The sequence below is a fragment of the Lynx canadensis genome, chromosome E1 (genome assembly GCF_007474595.2).
Source record: "Lynx canadensis isolate LIC74 chromosome E1, mLynCan4.pri.v2, whole genome shotgun sequence".
Taxonomy (NCBI): Eukaryota; Metazoa; Chordata; class Mammalia; order Carnivora; family Felidae; genus Lynx; species Lynx canadensis.
In genome coordinates, this window is record NC_044316.2 from 1,717,862 (window position 1) to 1,737,032 (window position 19,171).

At 57.8% G+C, this 19,171-nt stretch overlaps 1 protein-coding gene across 1 annotated transcript; it reads right to left on the bottom strand.

Moving 5' to 3' along the window:
* Positions 1 to 67: 67 nt before the first annotated feature.
* PLD2 (phospholipase D2) lies at positions 68 to 12,315 on the bottom strand. Its single transcript, XM_030295795.1, has 25 exons — positions 12,244 to 12,315; positions 11,659 to 11,768; positions 11,437 to 11,567; positions 11,180 to 11,322; positions 10,671 to 10,776; positions 10,515 to 10,580; positions 10,326 to 10,384; positions 10,062 to 10,154; positions 9,818 to 9,970; positions 9,174 to 9,323; positions 6,195 to 6,278; positions 5,983 to 6,061; positions 5,228 to 5,338; positions 4,630 to 4,800; positions 4,152 to 4,278; positions 3,864 to 3,982; positions 3,665 to 3,778; positions 3,425 to 3,529; positions 3,129 to 3,217; positions 2,877 to 2,990; positions 2,652 to 2,701; positions 2,326 to 2,460; positions 1,953 to 2,106; positions 1,084 to 1,198; positions 68 to 843 (listed from the first exon to the last, which is right to left on the bottom strand). Exons 2-25 carry the CDS (start codon positions 11,765 to 11,767, stop codon positions 619 to 621), a joined length of 2,802 nt encoding a protein of 933 aa, XP_030151655.1. The 5' UTR covers position 11,768; positions 12,244 to 12,315; the 3' UTR covers positions 68 to 618.
* Between the last annotated feature and the right edge of the window lie 6,856 nt (positions 12,316 to 19,171).

Below are 19,171 nucleotides of genomic sequence, written 5' to 3' on the forward strand. Positions count from 1 at the left end.
GCCACATGCGGGCGGGAAGGGGGAGGCGTGCGCTCGGGCCGCGGTTCGGCCCAGGAAGAGCCGGGGACCTTGTCTAGACTAGGCGTTTATTTATGAAATGCTCACTGAACGGATACAAAGCTAGTGTCTGTCCACGGGCAGGGGAGGGGTAAGTGTGCACCCCAGCCCCCGCCCTGCCCACCGCGGGGGTGAAGCCGGGGGCGGGGGGGGGGTTCACTCTTCCCTCCACCTTGTCAGTAATGGCAGAGAGGGGGTTCGGGGGCAGGAGGAGGAAGGCCCAGGACAGGGCCTCCCCCAGGGAGGCATCCCGGGCGTGGGGGCAAGGGTTTGCCTCTGCCCTGGAACAGTGGTTTGAACCGGGCGGCAGGGGGGATGAACTCGGAATGCCCTCCTGCCCCCCCCAACCCCCGTCCCGCCAGCCCAGAGGCGGAGTGACCTCTTCAGCTGCTTCTCAAGAAGGGTCCCCGTGGCTTCTCTTCTCTAGTCCTCTTCCGGCATGGCATGCCTGCCCTCCCCCTGGTCTCAGAGGGCACTGCCCTCCAGCGTGAGGGTTGGGGGCGGGGAGCCAGCCTCGGTGGAGCCCCGCGGCAGGTAAGCTGTCCCGGGCTGAAGCCGTAGCTATGTCCACACTTCGAGGGGCATCACGCCTTCCTTGCTCCCCAGGGGGGGCAGCAAAGACTCATCCTCCAGGAACTTGAGGGGAAAGTGGACCAGGTGGCCCTGGACCTGGGTGAGCTCAGACCGGGCCAAAGGTGGGCTGACTGTGGCCAGGGGCTCCACGGCCACGTACTCCCGGAGCGCCCTGAGAGACCGTGTGGCATTGGATGGCAGGCAGCGGAAGATCTGTGGGTGGGGGGGCACAGAAGCCAGTGGGGCTTGGAGACCCTCGGCCAAGAGTCCAAGATGCCCCCGCTCCCCACACCATATCCCCCCACGCTGACCCTGAGCCACTGAATCCCACGATGTGCCTGCCCCCCACACCCTCATCCCCCTTTTGGGAACGGCTTGGCAGTGGGGCCTCTAGCCTACCCCGGACGGGATAACCCGTGGATCCCCACACAGTCAGCCCCGCTCGGTGCCCACCTGCTCATAGATGTTGGCATTGCTCTTGGCTGTGTCCTGCCACAGCCAAAAGAAGTCATCACAGACAGGGTCTCGGAGATCCAGGTCTGGCCGGGCATGTGCCCCGAGAATCACACTACGGGACAAAAGGGTCTCCCCAAGGTCAGATTAAGATCCTTGCAGGGGCGCCTGGGTGGCTCAGTCAGTTGGGTGTCCAGCTTTGGCTCAGGTCACGATCTCCTGGTTCGTGGGTTCAAGCCCTGCGTTGGGCTCTGTGCTGATGGCTCATAGTCTGGAGCCTGCTTCGGATTCTACGTCTCCCTCTCCGTCTGCCCCTCCCCTGCTCACTCTCTGTCTCTGTCTCTCAATAATAAATAAACATTAAAAAAAATGAAAAATAAAAAAAAGATCCTTGGAGAAGGTGAATATCAGAAAAGTCAGATTATTCCTATGCAGGTAATTCAAAATAAACCCGATGTTAAACAGTACAATAAGCACAAATGAATCCAACAGAATTTACTTTGTATCTTCTTTGGCCACTATTTTGATGCTTTAAAAAAAAAAAAAAAAAAAACAACTACCAAGTTATTTTTAAAGTATTTGTTTCTCAGGGCGCCTGGGTGGCTCAGTCTGCTAAGCGTCTGACCTGGGCTCAGGTCATGATCTCACGGTTCGTGAGTCGGAGCCCCGCGTCAGGCTCCGTGCTGACAGCTCAGAGCCTGGAACCTGCTTCGGATTTTTTTAATATCTGTTTCTCATGGTCTTGATATCCCTACTTTCCCGGTACCCTATGCTAGATTGGGAAACCCTCGCACCCGCTCCAGAGGCAGAGTAACCCCCTCCCAACTTGTGCCTCCCCGCCACGCCGGTAGCTCCCCACCCGGCCTTACCTGAAGCAGTGCTTCCGCAGACTCAAAGCAAACCGGCCCGCCTGATACTCCCCACCGTCCATGAGGGATGGTTCCATCTCTGTGTCCTCGATCAGCACGGCCAGCTCACTGTCTCGCTTCCCCAGCAAGCTCCGGTCGTTGATGTTGGCGGAGCCTGGGATGGGCGCAGGACGCAACGTGTCTGCCTGAGCCCGGGGGGCAGGGGATGGGGAGAGGGTGGGGGAGTGGGGGGTGGGGGGTGGCAGGGGGTGGGGGGGCCCTGCCCCATCAACTCTGCCCGAGGACCAGCCAGCCTCCGTCACCTCCCGCTGGGCCCTGCTCCACCTCCCCCCCCCCCCCCCGCACTGCCGGGGACCCAGCATCCAGGACTGACCGATGATGACCGTCCGGTCATCTGCGATGAGCATCTTGCTGTGGATGTAGATGAGTTCGGAGACCGGGTGCCCGCCCAGCTCTCCGTGTGTGCGAAGCCCGCAGATGGATATGTAGTCCCGCCACGCTGTCCCCACTGTGAGAAAGGGGGTGGGGGTGTAGGGAGGGGTGCCCTCATGTGCAGATGGAGCCCTGTCCCAGCTGCCTCCCCACTTCAAGGTCTATACGCGTCTCCCTGCAGTAAAAACTGCCTGCCGTCTCAGAGCAGTAGCCCCAGAGACACGCAAGAAGGACCCGGGCTGCAACCCCCCAGCCCCCAGCACTCACTGGCTGCTTTGAGGCGATGTAGGATCGAATATTCCCCACGGCACAGGGTCCTGAGGGAAAAGAGCCGGTGAGGCAGGTGGAGGCTGGGGGAGCTGCTGGGGGATGTCAGGAGAGAGGCGGACCTCAGAAGTCCAGCAGGAAGGGATGGGGACAGAGTCAGGGCAGGGGCACGGGTGGATGGCAACGGAGAGGCAGAGTCTGGCTGGGGGTGGGGGGTGGGGTCACCTGTAAGTGAAGTGCAGAATGGCCTGGATGGAGTTACCACCACCTGTCGTGATGTCCCCTTCAAACCCCGGCAGCAGGGGCAGAAGCACGTAGACTCGGAAACGCTGGCCCTGTCTGGGAAGGGGGCGGAGTCAGAGGTCCCACCTGTTCCCCCCAAGCCCCGCCCCTCCGCAGGGGCTAAGCCCCGCCCCTCCGCAGGGGCTAAACCACGCCCACAACCCCATCCCGCGGCCAGTCCCCCCCCCCCCTTACTTGTGGGCCTTCAGGATTCTGTCCACAATCTCATCGCCCACCTTGTTCAGAACGGTCCGCCCGTCCGAGCAGCTAATAAAGAACTGATTCTGAGGCAGGGACCAAAGAGACACATCAGCAGCCAGGCCCCTGCCCCCTGCCAACCCCGGGCCTAGGCTCCAGGCCCCGGCCCCCGGGCTGCGCATTTCTCCAGGCCTGGCTACGCTGGCCCTCAAGGACCGATCCCGCTGAGGTCAGGTCCCTCTCGTCCCCCGGGGGCCGCTCCATTCTCTGCCCCGCCCTCACCCCCGTCACACCTCGATGTACAGGAAGTGCTGGCTCTCCCTGATGGTGTGCAGGTAGGCATTGAGGATGGAGTTTTCCATCGTCCCTGCTGACCAACGGTCCACCGACCGCAAGACCTGGCGGAACAGCGAATGTGCCGTGGTTCCCGACCCCAGGAGAGGAGGGGTCGGGGGGGGGGGGCTCTCGGGCCGGGGGCCCTGGGCTGGAGGGAGGGAGGGAGGCGTGAGGACGGGCTGAGGAGGGGGCCTCACCTGCACAGTGGCGCACTGCCCCCCCGGGATCGTGAAGGAGAGCTGGTCCGCGGTGCTGGTGGATTTGGGCAGCAGGTAGGGGTACACGGGGGTCTTGTACTTGGCCTTGGTCGTCTGAGGTGGAGTGATGGCAGTCAGCGGGAGGCGGCCCCTTCCCGACCCCCCCACCCCCGCGGCCCCCGCAGGAGGGAGTGGGCACCTTGGTGAAATTCCAGCGCTGGATGAAGTGGCGGGCCAGGTCCCGGGCGGGCAGACCGTGGACGGCCACCCCTACGTCCCGCCATGGCATCCGGGGCGTGGTCTCCCTGTCGATGAAATCTGGGGGGCCCCCGGGAGGATCAGGGGCAGGGAGGAGGACGAGGGGGCCAGAGGGACTGGTCAATGGGTACTACATTACCCTTGACCCAGCTCATCCTGTTCTCGGTTCCCGCCTCGATGTCTGCCCCTACTCTCAGCTTTTGGGGGCTTGGGAGGAGGGGACCCTCACCCTCAAAAGGCCGGTCCAGCTGCACCCAGTCCTTAGTGATAAGATTGCTGTAGTCCTTGCCCAGCCAGAAGAGTTGGTTTTGGGACAGGTCTGGGGTGGCCGGAGCATCTGAGCCGGGGGTGGGAGGCTGTAGGGAACACACCCAAGCCAGGGGCAAGGAGAGGTCATGGAGGCCGCACAGAGCCAGGGCCACAGAGAAGAGAGGAGCACTGAAAGTGTGAGACACAGAGACACAGAGAGTAAGAATGAGACAGAGAGAGTCCCACCCTGGCCCTCCCCTTCGGCCGCACTCGCTACCCCAGGGGAGTGGGACGGGGCCGTGGGGGTGGGGACAGGACTGGGCCTCCTTCAAGGCACCTTCCTGGGGTCCCAGGAAGAGGAATCCCCGGGGCGGGTAGCACGCGAGTGACCAGCGGGGGCGGGCTGGCGCTGGGGAGGGGTGCGCCTAGGGACGCTCAGGGAGGCCTGGGGGGACCACCTGTGGGGCGGCTGGTTCAGAGGGGTCCCCGAGGTCAGTCAGCCGGTACTGCAGGTCGTCCCAGCGGCCGTAGGCGAGGTCCAGCCCCCCCAAGAAGGCCACTACTTGGTCCACGACCAGGAGCTTCTCATGATGGGCCCACAGCGTCACCTGGTCCGGGTGACGCATCACCTGCAGCAGGTGTGGGGGGAGGTCATGCGGGCGGGCTTAGGGGAGAGAAGATGGAGACATTGGGAGGGAGGATGGGGGGGGACAGGAAGATGGGGGGATGAGATGTCCAAGGAGAGGGAGGGTCGCGGGGCGCCTAGGTGGCTCAGTCGGTTGGGCGTCCGACTTCGGCTCAGGTCATGATCTCACAGTCCGTGAGTTCGAGCCCCGCATCGGGCTCTGTGCTGATGGCTCAGAGCCTGGAGCCTGCTTCGGCTTCTGTGTCTCCCTCTCTCTCTCTGCCCTTCCCCTGCTCACCCTCTGTCTCTCTCCGTCTCTCAAGAATAAATAAGCGTTTGAAAAAAAATTAGAAAGGGAGGGTCGAGGGGGTGGGGAAGTGTGGCGAGGAGGGTCGTGGTTTTTGGGGGCGTCTCTGACGCCTGACAGTCACCTTTATGTTGGGGTGCAGCAGCATCAGAGCCCTCTTGCTGTAGCCGCTGTTAATGCCCAAGGCCAGCTCCACCTCCTTAAACAGCAGTACAGACACACGGACACCCTCCTCCTGGTGGTGAGCGGGGGAGGGGGGGTCAGAACGGCCCCCCCTCCAACCTCCCGAATCCTTCCCCATTCTTGGGGTTCTGTACGTCCGTGCACTCAGCCTGGGGATCCTCAGTGCTCACACCCTGCTCTGATGCTCTCAGCAAACTTAGCAGTGGGTGAGCACACTGTTCACCTGCCCATCCATCCATCCATCCATGCATCCATCCATGCATCTTCCCAGCCATTTACTCACCCCCATATGTGCCACCTGTCATCCATCCATCCCCCCCTTTCCATCATCCATCCACCCACCGGCCCCTCCTCTCGATCATCTGTCTGTCCATTAACGTCTACGGATGTCCCCAACATGGCGGACACCGGGCCTTACACTGAGGCTAGCGATGTCATTCCCGTGAGAAAGGCAGACACGTACACCCCCAGGTAACGCCACAAGGCGTGATGGGTACTTGGAGAGAAGTTTGCTCCAGGTAGAGGAGGAGCGTGAAGGGGGAGGTGTAAGTTCCTCTTGAGGAAGAAAAGGAGGTGATGCTTGCCAGATAGCAGCCCACGAGAGACGTGTTTCCTCCCCTGAAGCCTCGGCTTCCTTTCCTTCTCCCTTCTGACCCACCTCCACGCACCTCCCCTCCCGCCTGCCACTCTCCTCACCGCCTTCTTCTTGAGCACAATGTCCAGTCTCCAGTCATCTGAATGGGCCGGACGCTTCAGGTAAATCTCAGGACTCAACCTGGGATTCAGGGCAGGGGGGTGAAGGGCGAGCAGCCAGCCCCTTCTTCCCTGCCCCTCCCTCCTCTGGCCTGTAAGCTGATCGGGGCAGGCCCTATCCTGCCCCTTCCTGCCTGAGCTTTTCCCCTACTCACCACCAGTCTGTGATGAAAATCTCCTCTTGAGCTCCTCCGATGGCGTCTGCCACAGCGGCAAAGTAACCCGCCCCGTTCACAAACCTGGAGGGAGGGGAAGGTCAAGCCAAGGAGGTCAGAACCAGAAGCCAGAAAGCTCTGGAGAGTGAAGACCGGAGGACAGTCATGGATCAGAGGTGACGGCAGGGTCAAAGATCAGGAGTGATCAGAGAAATCAGACGGTGTCAGACGTATGAAAGGGGGACAAATTTGCCAGTTTAAGCTAAGTAAAATTCAAAATTACAGGGGCGCCTGGGTGGCGCCGTCGGTTAAGCATCCGACTTCAGCCAGGTCACGATCTCGCGGTCCGGGAGTTCGAGCCCCGCGTCGGGCTCTGGGCTGATGGCTCGGAGCCTGGAGCCTGTTTCCGATTCTGTGTCTCCCTCTCTCTCTGCCCCTCCCCCGCTCATGCTCTGTCTCTCTCTGTCCCAAAAATAAATAAACGTTGGAAAAAAAAAAAAAAAAGAACTGACAGTTCAGAGGAGATTAAAATGGTCAACCATAGGAAAAGATGTTTAATCTCAGTAGTAAAGAAGGAAATTGATATCAAAATGGAATAACATGTCTTTAATCCACTAAATTGGCAAAAATAAAGATCACTGGCAATGTTCAATATTAGCGTGCAGGAGAATGAGAATCCTCATAGACTATGGGAATATACTTCGGTTATAGCCTTTTTATTTTTATTTTTTTAACATTCATTTACGTTTAAGAGACAGAGTGTGAGTGGGGGAGGGGCAGAGAGAGAGGGAGACACAGAATTCGAAGCAGGCTCCAGGCTCTAGCTGTCAGCACAGAGCCCGACGCGGGGCTCGAACCCACGGACCGTGAGATCATGACCTGAGCCGAAGTCGGACGCCTAACTGACTAAGCCACCCAGGCGCCCTGGTTATAGCTTATTTAGAAGACAGTTTGGCAGTATCCGAATATCAGACACACATACTGTTTAATACCATTAAATGCACATAGTAATTCTATTTCTAGGGATGCATCCTATTAAATGCTTTGCTTAGGCAAAGACTGTGTTCAGTGCAACATCGCTTGAAATGAGAATTTGGCTCCCCTGCTGATGTCCTCTCTCCCTCTCTCAAAATAAATAAACCTAAAAAAAAAAAAAAAAAAGATTTGTAAAATGAGAATTTGGGGCACCTGGGTGGCTCAGTCGGTTCAGCGTCCAACTCCTAATCTCAGCTCAGGTCTTGATTTCAGGGTTGTGAGTTCAAGCCCCATGTTGCACTCTGCGTTGGGTGAGAAGCCTACTGAAGGAAAGGAAAGGAAAGGGAAGGAAAGGGAAGGGAAAGGGAAGGGAAAGGGAAGGGAAGGGAAGAAAAGAAAAAGAGAAAAGAAGAGAAAAGAAAAGAAAAAAAGAAAGGAAGAAAGAAAGAAAAAGGAAGAAAGAAAGAAAAAGGAAGAAAAGAAAGAACCTGAATGCCTAATCTCTAACACAAACATGACGTGAAAAAGAAAAAAATAAGTCACAAAAGCAAGTTCGTGATCTCAGGGTTGTGAGTTCAAGTCCCATGTTGTGCTCTGCACTGGGTGTGAAACCTACTTAAATAAAATAAAATAAAATAAAATAAAATAAAATAAAATAAAATAAGAATCTGAATGCCTAATCTCTAACACACGCATTAAGTGGGAAAAAAAAATAAGCCACAAAAGTAAGTTCATGATCTCATTTACATTAAACCAAAAAGTAATGTATGCGCATAAGCCTATGAAAGTGTACAGGCCGAGAAAGGAGAAGATACACAGGACTCTGTTGTGAGGGTTATTTCTGGGGAGAGGGCTGGGCTGTTGGGTCTAGGGCAGACGTGAGGCCAGGGAGTAAAGGGCTGGGCAACGAAGGGGAACTTAAGTTTTTCACTTATTGTGCCTCTGCGTCGTATCGTTTTGGCTTTTGAATAACAAATAGTATGATGGTGAAGAGTGGGGTCTTGACCCAGACTGCCTGGGTTTGAATCCTGCTTCCACTGTCTACAAGGTGTCGGACCTTGGGCAAGTTCCTCAGCTTCTCCTTGCCTCAACATTCTCATCTGTAAAACGGACACAGCACCCGTGCCTGCCTCGTCGGGTTCGCGAGAGGGTTTAGTCATACTTAGCGCAGCTCCCAGCACGCAGTGAGAACTACGTAAGTATCAGCAATTAGTTCTTATGAAACAAATGAATGTCAACACCGCCTCCAAGAAAAAAATCCTTCCACTACTCCCTCCTGCCTATGATGAAGTCCAACCGCTTCAGCTTAGCACGCGGGGCACACCCAGGCGCTGTCAACCCCCAGACTGTTCTCTGGCCACTCCTCCCCCCCCCCCCCCCCGCCAGGGTCACCAAACATGCCAGCCTGCTTCTTCTAGCCTCGGTGCACAGGCTAGTCTCCGCTTTCTTCCTAAGGCCAACCTCAGGGTCACTGCCTTCTGCAAGGCAGTCCTGACATCCCCACTGGGGGGGGGGCAGATGTCCCCCCGCTGTGCCCGGTACCCTGTATCTACCACCGGAACGGCCGGAAGTTACCATTGTTCCGTGACTGAATCACCTACTGGGTTGTCTTATTCCTGCCACTGGGCCTGGCACGTAGTAGGTGCTTAGTAAAACGTGTATTGGACGAACGAGTGAATCACAGAGATTTTAAGAGCTCATAAGGCACAGAGAGAGCCAGTGTGATAAAAGGCAGTTAAAAAGGTCACAGGAGGTCAGAGAGGCCAGGGTCGGAGGAGATGACTGGAGATGACTGGGTATGGGGGTCAGAGAGATCAGAGGGAAGGCAGATAATCAGTGTGGTTAGAGGTCAGATGGTCAGGAAGACTGGAGAAGTCAAAGGGGGAGGGTGTCGAAGCCAGAACGGGTCAGAGGAGATCAAAGAGGACCAAGGAAAGGACTCAGAAAACACGGAGAGGGTCACGAGGCCCACAGACAAGCTCCGAAGGGACGGCAGTGTCTCACCACCGGGCCAAGGTCCTGGGCCGGGGCGGGGCATAGCTGTCGTGACGGTGCAGCTGTATGAAGTCTCTTCCCGGGCCCCGGGCCAGCTCCGTGATCTCCTGGCCCCACCACCGTGCCTGCCGGTAGCTGCTACACTTGAGGATCAGGGACCTGAGCAGGAACGAGATGGACCACAGGCTTCACCCTTCGTGCCCCGGCCTCGCCTGATACCTCCCTCTTTGGCTGTCCCTTCTTTCCCGCTTCCTCCCTTAGTCCCTAATTCACCACCCCACCCGGACAAGGCAGGCGTGTGCCTCGCACACAGTTAGGTCACCGGCACGGCACGGAGTTTCGCACCTGGCACTCAGGTTTGCTCCCAGGAACGAACGAATGAACGAATGAATGGACGGAGCGCCCTTTCTTTTATATTGGGAGTCCCTCCCCCAAGCTTGTACTTGACCCCCTCTCTCTGGGCCTAGGTTCTAAGAGCAGTCCCAGGCATGTGGCCAGACCAGTTCTCTGGTTCCAAACCAAGGCCGGCTCCAGGGGGGGTTGGATGGGGGTGGGGTATGGGCTGGAAATGCTTCCTTTCCTTCCACTCACTGCCCCCCCCCCCAGCGCTCTCGGCTCACCAGGTGTCCGTCTACACCGGCTGGAGGCCTTACCTGTGGGAGGTGTCGATCCTGACCCCGTACCGCGTCTCAGTGCTCCGTTTCCCCACCTGCACCTCGAAGCCAGGGTCAAAGAGCTGAACAAAGGAGATGGCGCCCGTCTCGAGGCACAGGTACAGCAGGAAAGAGTCCTTCACCACCAGCCACCTGGAGCGGGAGGGCTCCGTCCGTTCCTCCCTGCCCACGGCGTCTCCTTCCTCGCCCCCACCGCTGCCCCGCTGACCGCTCCGGGGCTCACCTCTTGGACCAGCGGTAACACACTTGGTCCCGGCCACAGCAGGTGAGGCCAGGAACTCGGTGGCCGCCCGAACGCTTCCGGATCACTCCTTCCCTGTGGGCAGAGTCGGGGAGCGGGCGTGGGGTGGGGAGATGCCCGAAGAGGAATCCGGATGCCCGCCGCGCCCCCGCCCCTGCCCGCGCACCGGGCACTGCTTTCCCCATCCTCAGGCAGGGAGGGATCCGCGGGTTTGCCCGTGGCCCGCGCGGGACGTCGCACACTCACAGTCCTTTGGAGCCAAGGTCTGGGATGAAGGAGAGCTGGCTGACTTCCAGGAACTCCGTCTGCCGAGGAAGACGAAGGCTCAGGGGAGAGACTCTGGCTTCCAGCCCCTCAGACCCCACGGGCCGGGGTCCTCTGCCCCCCGGGGGTCTGATGAAACTGCCCCCCCTAAAACCAGCCCCTGGGCCTTACCATGGCGTGGTAGTTGCGGTAGAAAGACATGGTCAGGAGGCGGTTGAGGTAATTCTCCAGGTACTTCTGAAGCAGGGACAAGAGACAGACACAGATGGGACCGGAGCCGTGGGCGCACGAAATGCCTTCCCCGGGCGGTCCGGCGTCGGGTCGCACCTGTTTGCTGGACGCGTGTCTGGAGGAGCCCTCGGGTCCTGCGCGAGGCAGAGAGGGCATCTCGCGGTTGGCGGCTTCTCCGGCGGGGGGATGGGTGGTGGCAAAGCTGCGGAGGCGGGGCGGGAAGAGGGTCAAGTGGGAGCCAGGAAGCTGAGCGCCTGGATCCCTGAAGCACGAGACCGGGAGGCTTGGGGGAGGCCCGGAGGCTGGCAAAGGCCCCCTATCCTGAGAACGGAGACGAGGGAAGCTGCCAAGGGCATTTTGGGCGCCCCGCCCGGCTGAGATATTGGCACAGGACCACAGACAGGGAGAGCCGAGCTGGGAAGGTTTCCTGGTAACCGGGGTCAGGGAAAGGGGGGCCCCCCCCACCACCACCAGGGGCCAGAGCTGGGGCAGGAAAGGAGCTGGGGCAGGGAAAGGGTGCCACAGGCAGAAAGCAGTGGTGGCGGCTGGGGCAGGGACAGGATGGGGCACCGCCTTCCCGACAGGAAGCAGACCGGTCCCCTTACCGGGCCAGAGGGAGCAGACTCATCAAGACTTTGTGCCTCAGGAGGTCCCGGTGCAGCTCCTGGAAATGACGGAATTTCTTCTTGGTTGTCCAGGTAAAGGCGCCGTGAGTCAAGCGGACGGAATACAGAGTGCAGGTTCCCACCTGGGGGCGGGAGGCACTCAGCGGTTGTCCCCTGGCGGGGTCGCAGCGCCCCCTCCTCCCCGACCTCCGGGCCGGCCCTGCCTTGCCCCACCTCCCCAGTGCCCGGCCAGCCACCTTGGATCCGCTGGTGTATCTTTCGGTTCCCACCACCTGGGCTGTGACGGGCACCCCAGGGGCGAACACCAAGGGGTGCGTTTTCAGAGGCTGCAGGTCGTAGATGGCCAGGAAAGGGTGCATCCGGTCAGCTGGGAGGAGAGAAGGTGCAAGAATGTGAACCCCAGGAGGTCTCGGCCGCCCCCCACCCCGTCCTCCCCCGGGGCCGTCCCCCCTGCCTACCTGGGTCCTCCCCCTCCCTCAGAGTGTCCAGCTCGTCGGGCTCCATCTGCAACTGGCTGGAGTCCAGCTCGCCCCCCGCGGGGAAGAGGCTCTGGGGGGTCGCCGCCATCCTGGGCGCAGGGGGAGGCCTCAGGGAGGTGCCGTGCCCTGCAGAACCCGGGCCCCCCACCCTCCCCACCTCCCCACCTCCCACGCGCGCCCTCCTTCCCCTTCGGTCTGCAGCGCCCCGCCGACCCGCCTTGACCTCCACCCGGTCCCCGGGTCCCGCATCCAGGATCCCTCAGCCCCGCCTCCCGTCCCGTCCCCGGCGCGCCCTGGAGCTCCCGCCGGGCCCGCGGGGCCCCGAGCCGGGGCGGAGCGGAAGCCGGGGCGGGGCGGGGGGGGGTCGCCGGGGACCCCGGGGCTCCGGCCAGGCCAGGCCGGGAGCGGGGGGGCGTCCAGCGGGAATGAGGAAGTCCCGCGCGCCCCGCCCAGGAGGGACACCCTGAAATCTCGGCGCGCGGCTGAGCCCGCGCCCCTTCCCGCCCCCCGCCCCCCTCCCCCGGGGCCCGGGCCCCGCCGCCCCGCGCCCCCCGGGCCCCTCACCCCGCAGCCCCAGGCGGCGCCCGCGCCGGTCCGCCAGCCGAGGGAGCGGCACAGGGAGCCGGGCCCACACCCGGGCGGCGGGGCGGGAAGGGGCGGGAAGGGCGGGAAAGGCCGGCCCCCGGGGGCGGGTCTCCCGGCCTCACCTCCGCGCCCGCCCCGCCACAAGGCCGTCGAGCGAGCGCTGGTCCCGGGGGCTGTGGCGGGCGGCGGTAGAGGCAGGGCCGGTGCAAGGGCCCGGGGGCCGGCGGGGGGAGGCGGCGGTAGAGGCAGGGCCGGTGCAAGGGCCCGGGGGCCGGCGGCCGGGGGCTGGGGAACGTGCGCTCCTACACCGCTCCTGCACCACGTCTCGCCACTTGCCCCGGGCCGGGCTCCGGGCGCACAACAGTGAGCGAGCCGGCCGCCGCCGCCGAGCCCGCTCTCCGGGGACCCACAGTCCGGGAGCAGGCGGGAAACTCTCAGGTTCTAAAAGACAAAATATGCCCCCTTTATTTATTTTATTTTTTTTTTAATTTTTTTTTCAACGTTTATTTATTTATTTTTTTTTGGGACAGAGAGAGACAGAGCATGAACGGGGGAGGGGCAGAGAGAGAGGGAGACACAGAATCGGAAACAGGCTCCAGGCTCTGAGCCGTCAGCACAGAGCCCGACGCGGGGCTCGAACTCACGGACCGCAAGATCGTGACCTGAGCCGAAGCCGCAGACTCAACCGACTGAGCCACTGGGGCGCCCCTATGCCCTCTTTTTTTTCAAATGCGGATTTCCTTATCTCTCCCGATGGACATCTGGGTTGTTTCTAATCTATTGCGATAAAGCTCCTATAAACATTCCTGTAGGAGTCTTTGTGTGGATAAGCGTTTTCCTTTCTCTTGGGTAAATAGCTCGCAGAGGCGTTGCCAGGGCCTGTAAAAAGTGCATTTTACCTTTATGAGAAACTGCAAGACTGGCTCCCAAAGTGGTCGCTCCGTTTTGCATTTCCCAAACCAGTCTGTGTTACTTCTGGGGGTTCCACGGCGTGGCCAGCATCTGACGTGGTCCAACTTTTTAGCATTAGCTGTTCTGAGGGTAAAGGAAGTAAATCGTCGTAGCTTTATTTGCCTTTCTCTGAGGAGTAATGATGCTGATCGAGTTTCACGTGCTTACTGGCCATTTGCATAGTCTTCTTTTGCAGAGTGTCTCTTCTAGCTTTTGGTAATTTTTTTAAAAACAATGTCATATCACTGAATTCGTTCTTTGTATATTTTGAATACAAATCCACTGGCCGATACATGTATCACAAACACTTTGTCACAGAATGTGGCTTCTGTGTTTAAAATCCTAGTGCTCTTGGGGAGCCTGGGCGGCTCAGCCCATGGAGTGTCCGACTTTGGCTCAGGTCATGATCTTGTGGTCCGTGGGTTCGAGCCCCGCGTCGGGCTCTGGGCTGACAGCTCCGAGCCTGGAGCCTGCTTTGGATTCTGTGTCTCCCCCTCTCTCTGCCCCTTCCCCACTCATGCTCTCTGTCTCTCAAAAATGAATAAATGTAGGGGCGCCTGGGTGGCGCAGTCGGTTAAGCGTCCGACTTCAGCCAGGTCACGATCTCGCGGTCCGTGAGTTCGAGCCCCGCGTCGGGCTCTGGGCTGATGGCTCAGAGCCTGGAGCCTGTTTCCGATTCTGTGTCTCCCTCTCTCTCTGCCCCTCCCCCGTTCGTGCTCTGTCTCTCTCTGTCCCAAAAATAAATAAACGTTGAAAAAAAAAATTAAAAAAAAATGAATAAATGTAAAAAAAAATTAAAAAAAAAGAAAATCAAAGCACTGATTCAAAAAGATATATGCATCACCATGTTTATAGCAGCATAATTTACAATAGCCAAGATATAGAAACAACCTAAATGTCCACTGATTGATTGAACGGAGAAAGAAGAGTGGTACACACACACACGCACACACACACGCACACACACACACACACAGAAATATTGCTCAACCGTAAAAAAAGAATGCTATCTTGCCATTTGCAACAACATCAATGGATTTAGAGAGTATGATGCTAAGTGAGATAAGTTCGCAAAAGACAAATATCATATGATCTCATTACATGTGAAATGTAAAAAAATGACCAAACAAAGCACAAACAGATCCAGAAATACAGAGAACAAACCGGTGGTTACCAGAGGGGAGGGGGAGGGGAGAGGGCGGTCCAGGCTTCCAGTTAGGGAACGAATGAGTCGTGGGGATGAAAGGTTCAGCACAGGGATTATAGTCAGTGATACTGTAACAGCGCCGCGTGTGGTGACGGGTTGGAGCTACGCTTGCAGAGCATGTAGCATAATGTATAGAGTTATCCAATCGCTATGTTGTGTCGTACTCGCACAACACTGAGGTCACATTGTGTGTCAAACGCCCTTTAACTGAAAGACAAAAAGTCAGTGGTAGAGCTACCCTATGGCAACCCCACAATTCCGCTCCTAGGTGAAGACCCAAAAGAATTGAAAGCACGTGGGCGCACAGAGACCTGCACGCAGTAGTACTCAACTAGCCAAATCGTGGGAACAACCCAACGTCCCTCAGCTGCTGAATGGGCAGACAAAACATGGTGGTTCCTCCAAGGTACACCACTCGGCCACAAAAAGGAGTGGAGCTTTAGCACGCGTTACCACAGGGGCGAGTCTTGAAAATATTATGCGAAGGAAGGAGCACCTGGGTGGCTCAGTCGGTTAAGCATCCAACCCTTTTGTTATTATTTTTTTAATATTTGTTTATTTAAAACTTTTTTTACATTTATTTATTTTTGAGAGACAGAGACAGAGCACGAGTGGCAGAGGGAACGGAGAGAGGGGGAGACACGGAATCAGAAGCAGGCTCCAGGCTCGGAGCTGTCAGCAAAGAGCCCGACGCGGGGCTCGAACCCACGGACCACGAGATCATGACCCGAGCCGAAGTCGGCCGCTTAACTGACTGAGCCACCCAGGTGCCCCACTCTCTCTAAAAAGAAGAAGGAGGAGGAGGAGGAGGAGGAGAAAAAAAGAATATGCTAAATGAAAAAAAGTCAGACACAAAGGACCACATATTATGTGAGTCCATTTAGACGAAATGTCCAAAACCTGTAGAGACTGAAGGTAGGTTAGCCACTAGCTGGGGAGAAGAAGGACAGGGGAGTGACTGACAGGGGGTACAGGCTCCCTTTCAAGGGTGATGAAAATGTTATAAAATTAGTTGAGTTTCTCAACTGATGAATATAGTAAAAGCCACTGAATTGGATCCTATAAAAGGGTGAATTTTAGGGGCGCCTGGGTGGCTCAGCTGGTTGAGCGTCCGACTTCGGTTCTGGTCATGATCTCCCGGTTTGTGAGTTCAAGTCCTGCGTCGGGCTCTGTGCTGACAGCTCAGAGCCTGGAACCTGCTTCCGATTCTGTGTCTCACTCTCTCTGTCCCTCCCCTGCTTGTGCTCTCTCTCAAAAATAAATATTTAGGGGCGCCTGGGTGGCTCAGTCGGTTGGGCGTCCAACTTCGGCTCAGGTCATGATCTCGTGGTCCGTGAGTTCGAGCCCTGCATCGGGCTCTGGGCTGACAGCTCAGAGCCTGGAGCCTGTTTCGGATTCTGTGTCTCCCTCTCTCTCTGACCCTCACCTGCTCATGCTCTGTCTCTATCTGTCTCAAAAATAAATAAATGTTAAAAAAATTTTTTTTAAAAATACATTTAAAAATATATATAAAAATAAAAGGATGAATTTTATGGTATGTCCATTCTATCTCAATAAAACTATTGTTACCAAAAAAAAAAAAAAAACCAAAACCCTCAAGTAAGCTGCAAACACATACAACTTGGGCGAAGTTAAAAACCATTATGCTGAAAGAAGTCAGACAGACGGAAGTAATACTCTAGGACTCCACTTAAATAAAGCCCGGAAACAGGCAAATCCAATCTGTTTGGACAGGAATGAGATCAGTAGCTGCCTGGGGTGGGAGGCGTAGAGAAGGAAGGGAAGTTGGTGATGGGAACGTCTTGTATCTCGACTGGGGTGATTATTTCACGAGTGTGTACCCTTGTTAATATTTACAGACCTGGACACAGATGTGTGTATTCAATTGCATGTAAATTTTCACTTCAATAAAGGTGACTTATTTATGTTTACTTATTTGTTTACTTTTGGGAGAGAGAGAGAGAGAGAGAGAGACAGACAGAGCACAAGCAGGGGAGGAGCAGAGAGAAAGGGAGACACAGAATCGGAAGCAGGCTCCAGACTCCCAGATGTTGGCACAGAGCCCAACTCGGGGCTGGATCACGACTTGAGCCAAAGTCGGACGCTTCACCGACGGAGCCGCCCAGGTGCCCCTTGAGACTGGTAATTTAGAAGTGCGAAACAGGGGCGCCTGGGCGGCTCCGTCGGTGAAGCGTCCGACTTCGGCTCAAGTCACGATCTCACAGTTTGTGAGTTCGAGCCCCACATTGGGCTCTCTGCTGTCAGCGCAGGGTCTGCTTCAGATCCCCTGTCCCCCTCTCTCTGCCCCTACCCTGCTGTTCTGTCTCTCAAAATCAAAACAAATAAACTTTAAATGTAAAAAAAAAAAAGAAAGAAAGAAACAAGAAACAGGTTTCTGAGTCTGCTAGTCTGATAGAGCCGGCAACTTCCCAAGTTAAGAGCACATTTGCACGGCTGTGCTGGGGGGCGTTTAGAGTCCTTGACGAGGGTGCTCTGCTCCCCCCACCCCTGTCTCCTGCCCGGCTGAGGGCATCAGCACCTGATGCGGGGAAGCTCACTGCGGAGCACAGAGTGGGCTGGGATCAGGGGGTGGGGGTGGAGGGAGTCCCCGCTCCAGCTGCCTCCGTGACCTTGCTTGTAAAATCAGGACAGTGATAACATGTACCTCCAGGCATCACTGACATGATTAAGCAAGATAACAAGTAAAAGGTCCCTTGAATCTACCGGGCACAGCATAACTAATCCACTGTCAGTGTCCTATTAAAGGCGACAAGAGCTCCCGGACCGTTTAGTGAGAACCTAACGTTTCCTCGTTTCCTCGGCTAGCACAATTTCACCTTCCGTGAGAACAGACTATTTTTTTTTTCTTTATGATTTTACGTCGTGGGCATTCTGAATTCTCATTCCAGAATACCAGTGAGTCCCCAGCAGCATCCAGGCTGGAAGCAAGCGGTCAGCGGATTTTCACGGCTCCTGTCGGTGGTCCCAGCCCCTCTGTGTCTGTCTCTGCCACCTGCCCCCTCCCAGTGGCCTCCTGCTTCTCCCTGGAGATCAGAAAGGGCTCCCAAATTAAGGGGGCGCGACAGGATAGGTGTCTGAATGGGGTATCCGTCCACCTCTTCCCTCCTCCCTCTCCTCCTCCTTCCATCCCCTGGCGCCTATAATCACCAGGCGGTCTGAGGCTAAGTGGTAGTTTGGCCCACAGTGGGGGGGCTTGCCAGCCACACCCCTCCTCCTGGGGCCCTCCTGACCAGTCCCAGCACCCTGGTCTCCTCCACTGGTGAGATGGGTCTCAAGGGGGCATGGTGTTTCCCATGGTGTGGGTGCCGGAGGCAGCGGAGGACTGGAAGAGGAGCAGGTATGGGGAGGGGGTGGCTGAGGAAAAAGGGGGGCTGGCAGGGAGGCAGAGAGACCGCACCAGGGACAAAGGTACACGGTCAAGCCAGTGGAGGGAAAAGAATGGTCTGTTTCGCGGGTGGGAGGTGGGCTTCCCCACAGGGCCGCTGCCGAATGAGCAAGTGAAGCCCCCGGAAAAAAAAAAAAAAAAAAAATAGCACCTTCGTGACGGTGACAGCAGCATCACAGCAAGCAGGGGCCCTCCTGCGTGGCAGGTCCCGAGTGACCGCCCAGGTCGCAGGCCGGTGAAAGCAGCCCTGCTCCCTCCACACCCCCTCTCCGGGCCCCAGGACCCCAGGTGGCCTCCCCGGCCTCTTGGGTCCTCGCCGTGGGGAGGGAAGGAAGAACACGGGCCGCAACACCCCTCTCCCTCCTCCCATCTCCCTTCCAGGCCTGGATCCGGCTGCCCCCCCAGACCCAAACCCCGGCCCGGCTGAAGCCCCCACCGTGGCTGAGGGAGGGATACCCTCCCTAGGGTCTGGCGCCTACTTCAGCAGGAAGGCCCGACTCTCCTTCCGCCACCAGCTGCACGACCCGGCGTCGGCCAATGACTCCACCATTTGATGGGGACGACCGGGGGCTGAACTTTGCAACCTTCCCTCCCCAGACTTCTGGGTGATCCCTGTTTGGCCCCACAGCCCCCACGACCTTGTCATTAAATATACTCAGAGCTGCCAGGTGCTGTGTGCGCGCGTGTCTGTTGGGGGGGCGGGGTGGGGAGCGGTTGAGGGCCGAGGCACCCCCCCCCCCGGCCCCCGGGGCTGGGGTGCGGCGCTCAGCGGGGGAAGCATAGCACCTATGGTAGGGGACGCGGGAGTGGTGAGTGACACAGCTGATCTAACTCGGGGCCCAGGTGGGGGTGGCAGAAGGGAGGGTGCCCCGAAATCTAGCTTCAGAGTTGAGGGTGAGGAGAGGCTGGAGGCGAGGAAGCGTGTGCGTCCCCTCCCTTCCAGGCACTGAGGATGCATCAGTGAACCAAGCAGAGACCCGTCTCTTCTTCCCCATCCTCCACCCCACCCCCACCCCCGCCCCGGGGCTCAACTCCTCCTAGGGCACGTAGACACAGGAGCTAAGAGAGAGGGCGGTGAACGCTGTGGAGGGAGTCACGCGGTACCTTGAACGTTGGGCAGGAGGAGGGGGGGGCTTGGAAATTCCAGGCAGGCAGTTAGGGGCTCTCTGATAAGGTGGCATCTGAGACCTGAATGTAAGTAGCCAAGTGGAAACCGGGAAACCGCGGTCAGTGTAGAGTCACTGTAACAAATGTTTCTGACGCAGGATGTTGGTAGTGAGGGATGCTGTGCACCTGTGAGGGCAGGCAAGGGCAGACGGGAAATCTCCGCTCAGTTTTGTCAT

Coding starts and splice junctions, on each gene's coding strand:
- PLD2 (XM_030295795.1), bottom strand. CDS start 11,767: ATGGCGGCGACCCCCCAGAGCCTCTTCCCCGCGGGGGGCGAGCTGGAC. Junction 9,971..10,061: donor TGTTACCGCTGGTCCAAGAG/GTGAGCCCCGGA, acceptor CTCCCGCTCCAG/GTGGCTGGTGGTGAAGGACT. Junction 2,702..2,876: donor ATTCTGCACTTCACTTACAG/GTGACCCCACCC, acceptor CTTTTCCCTCAG/GACCCTGTGCCGTGGGGAAT.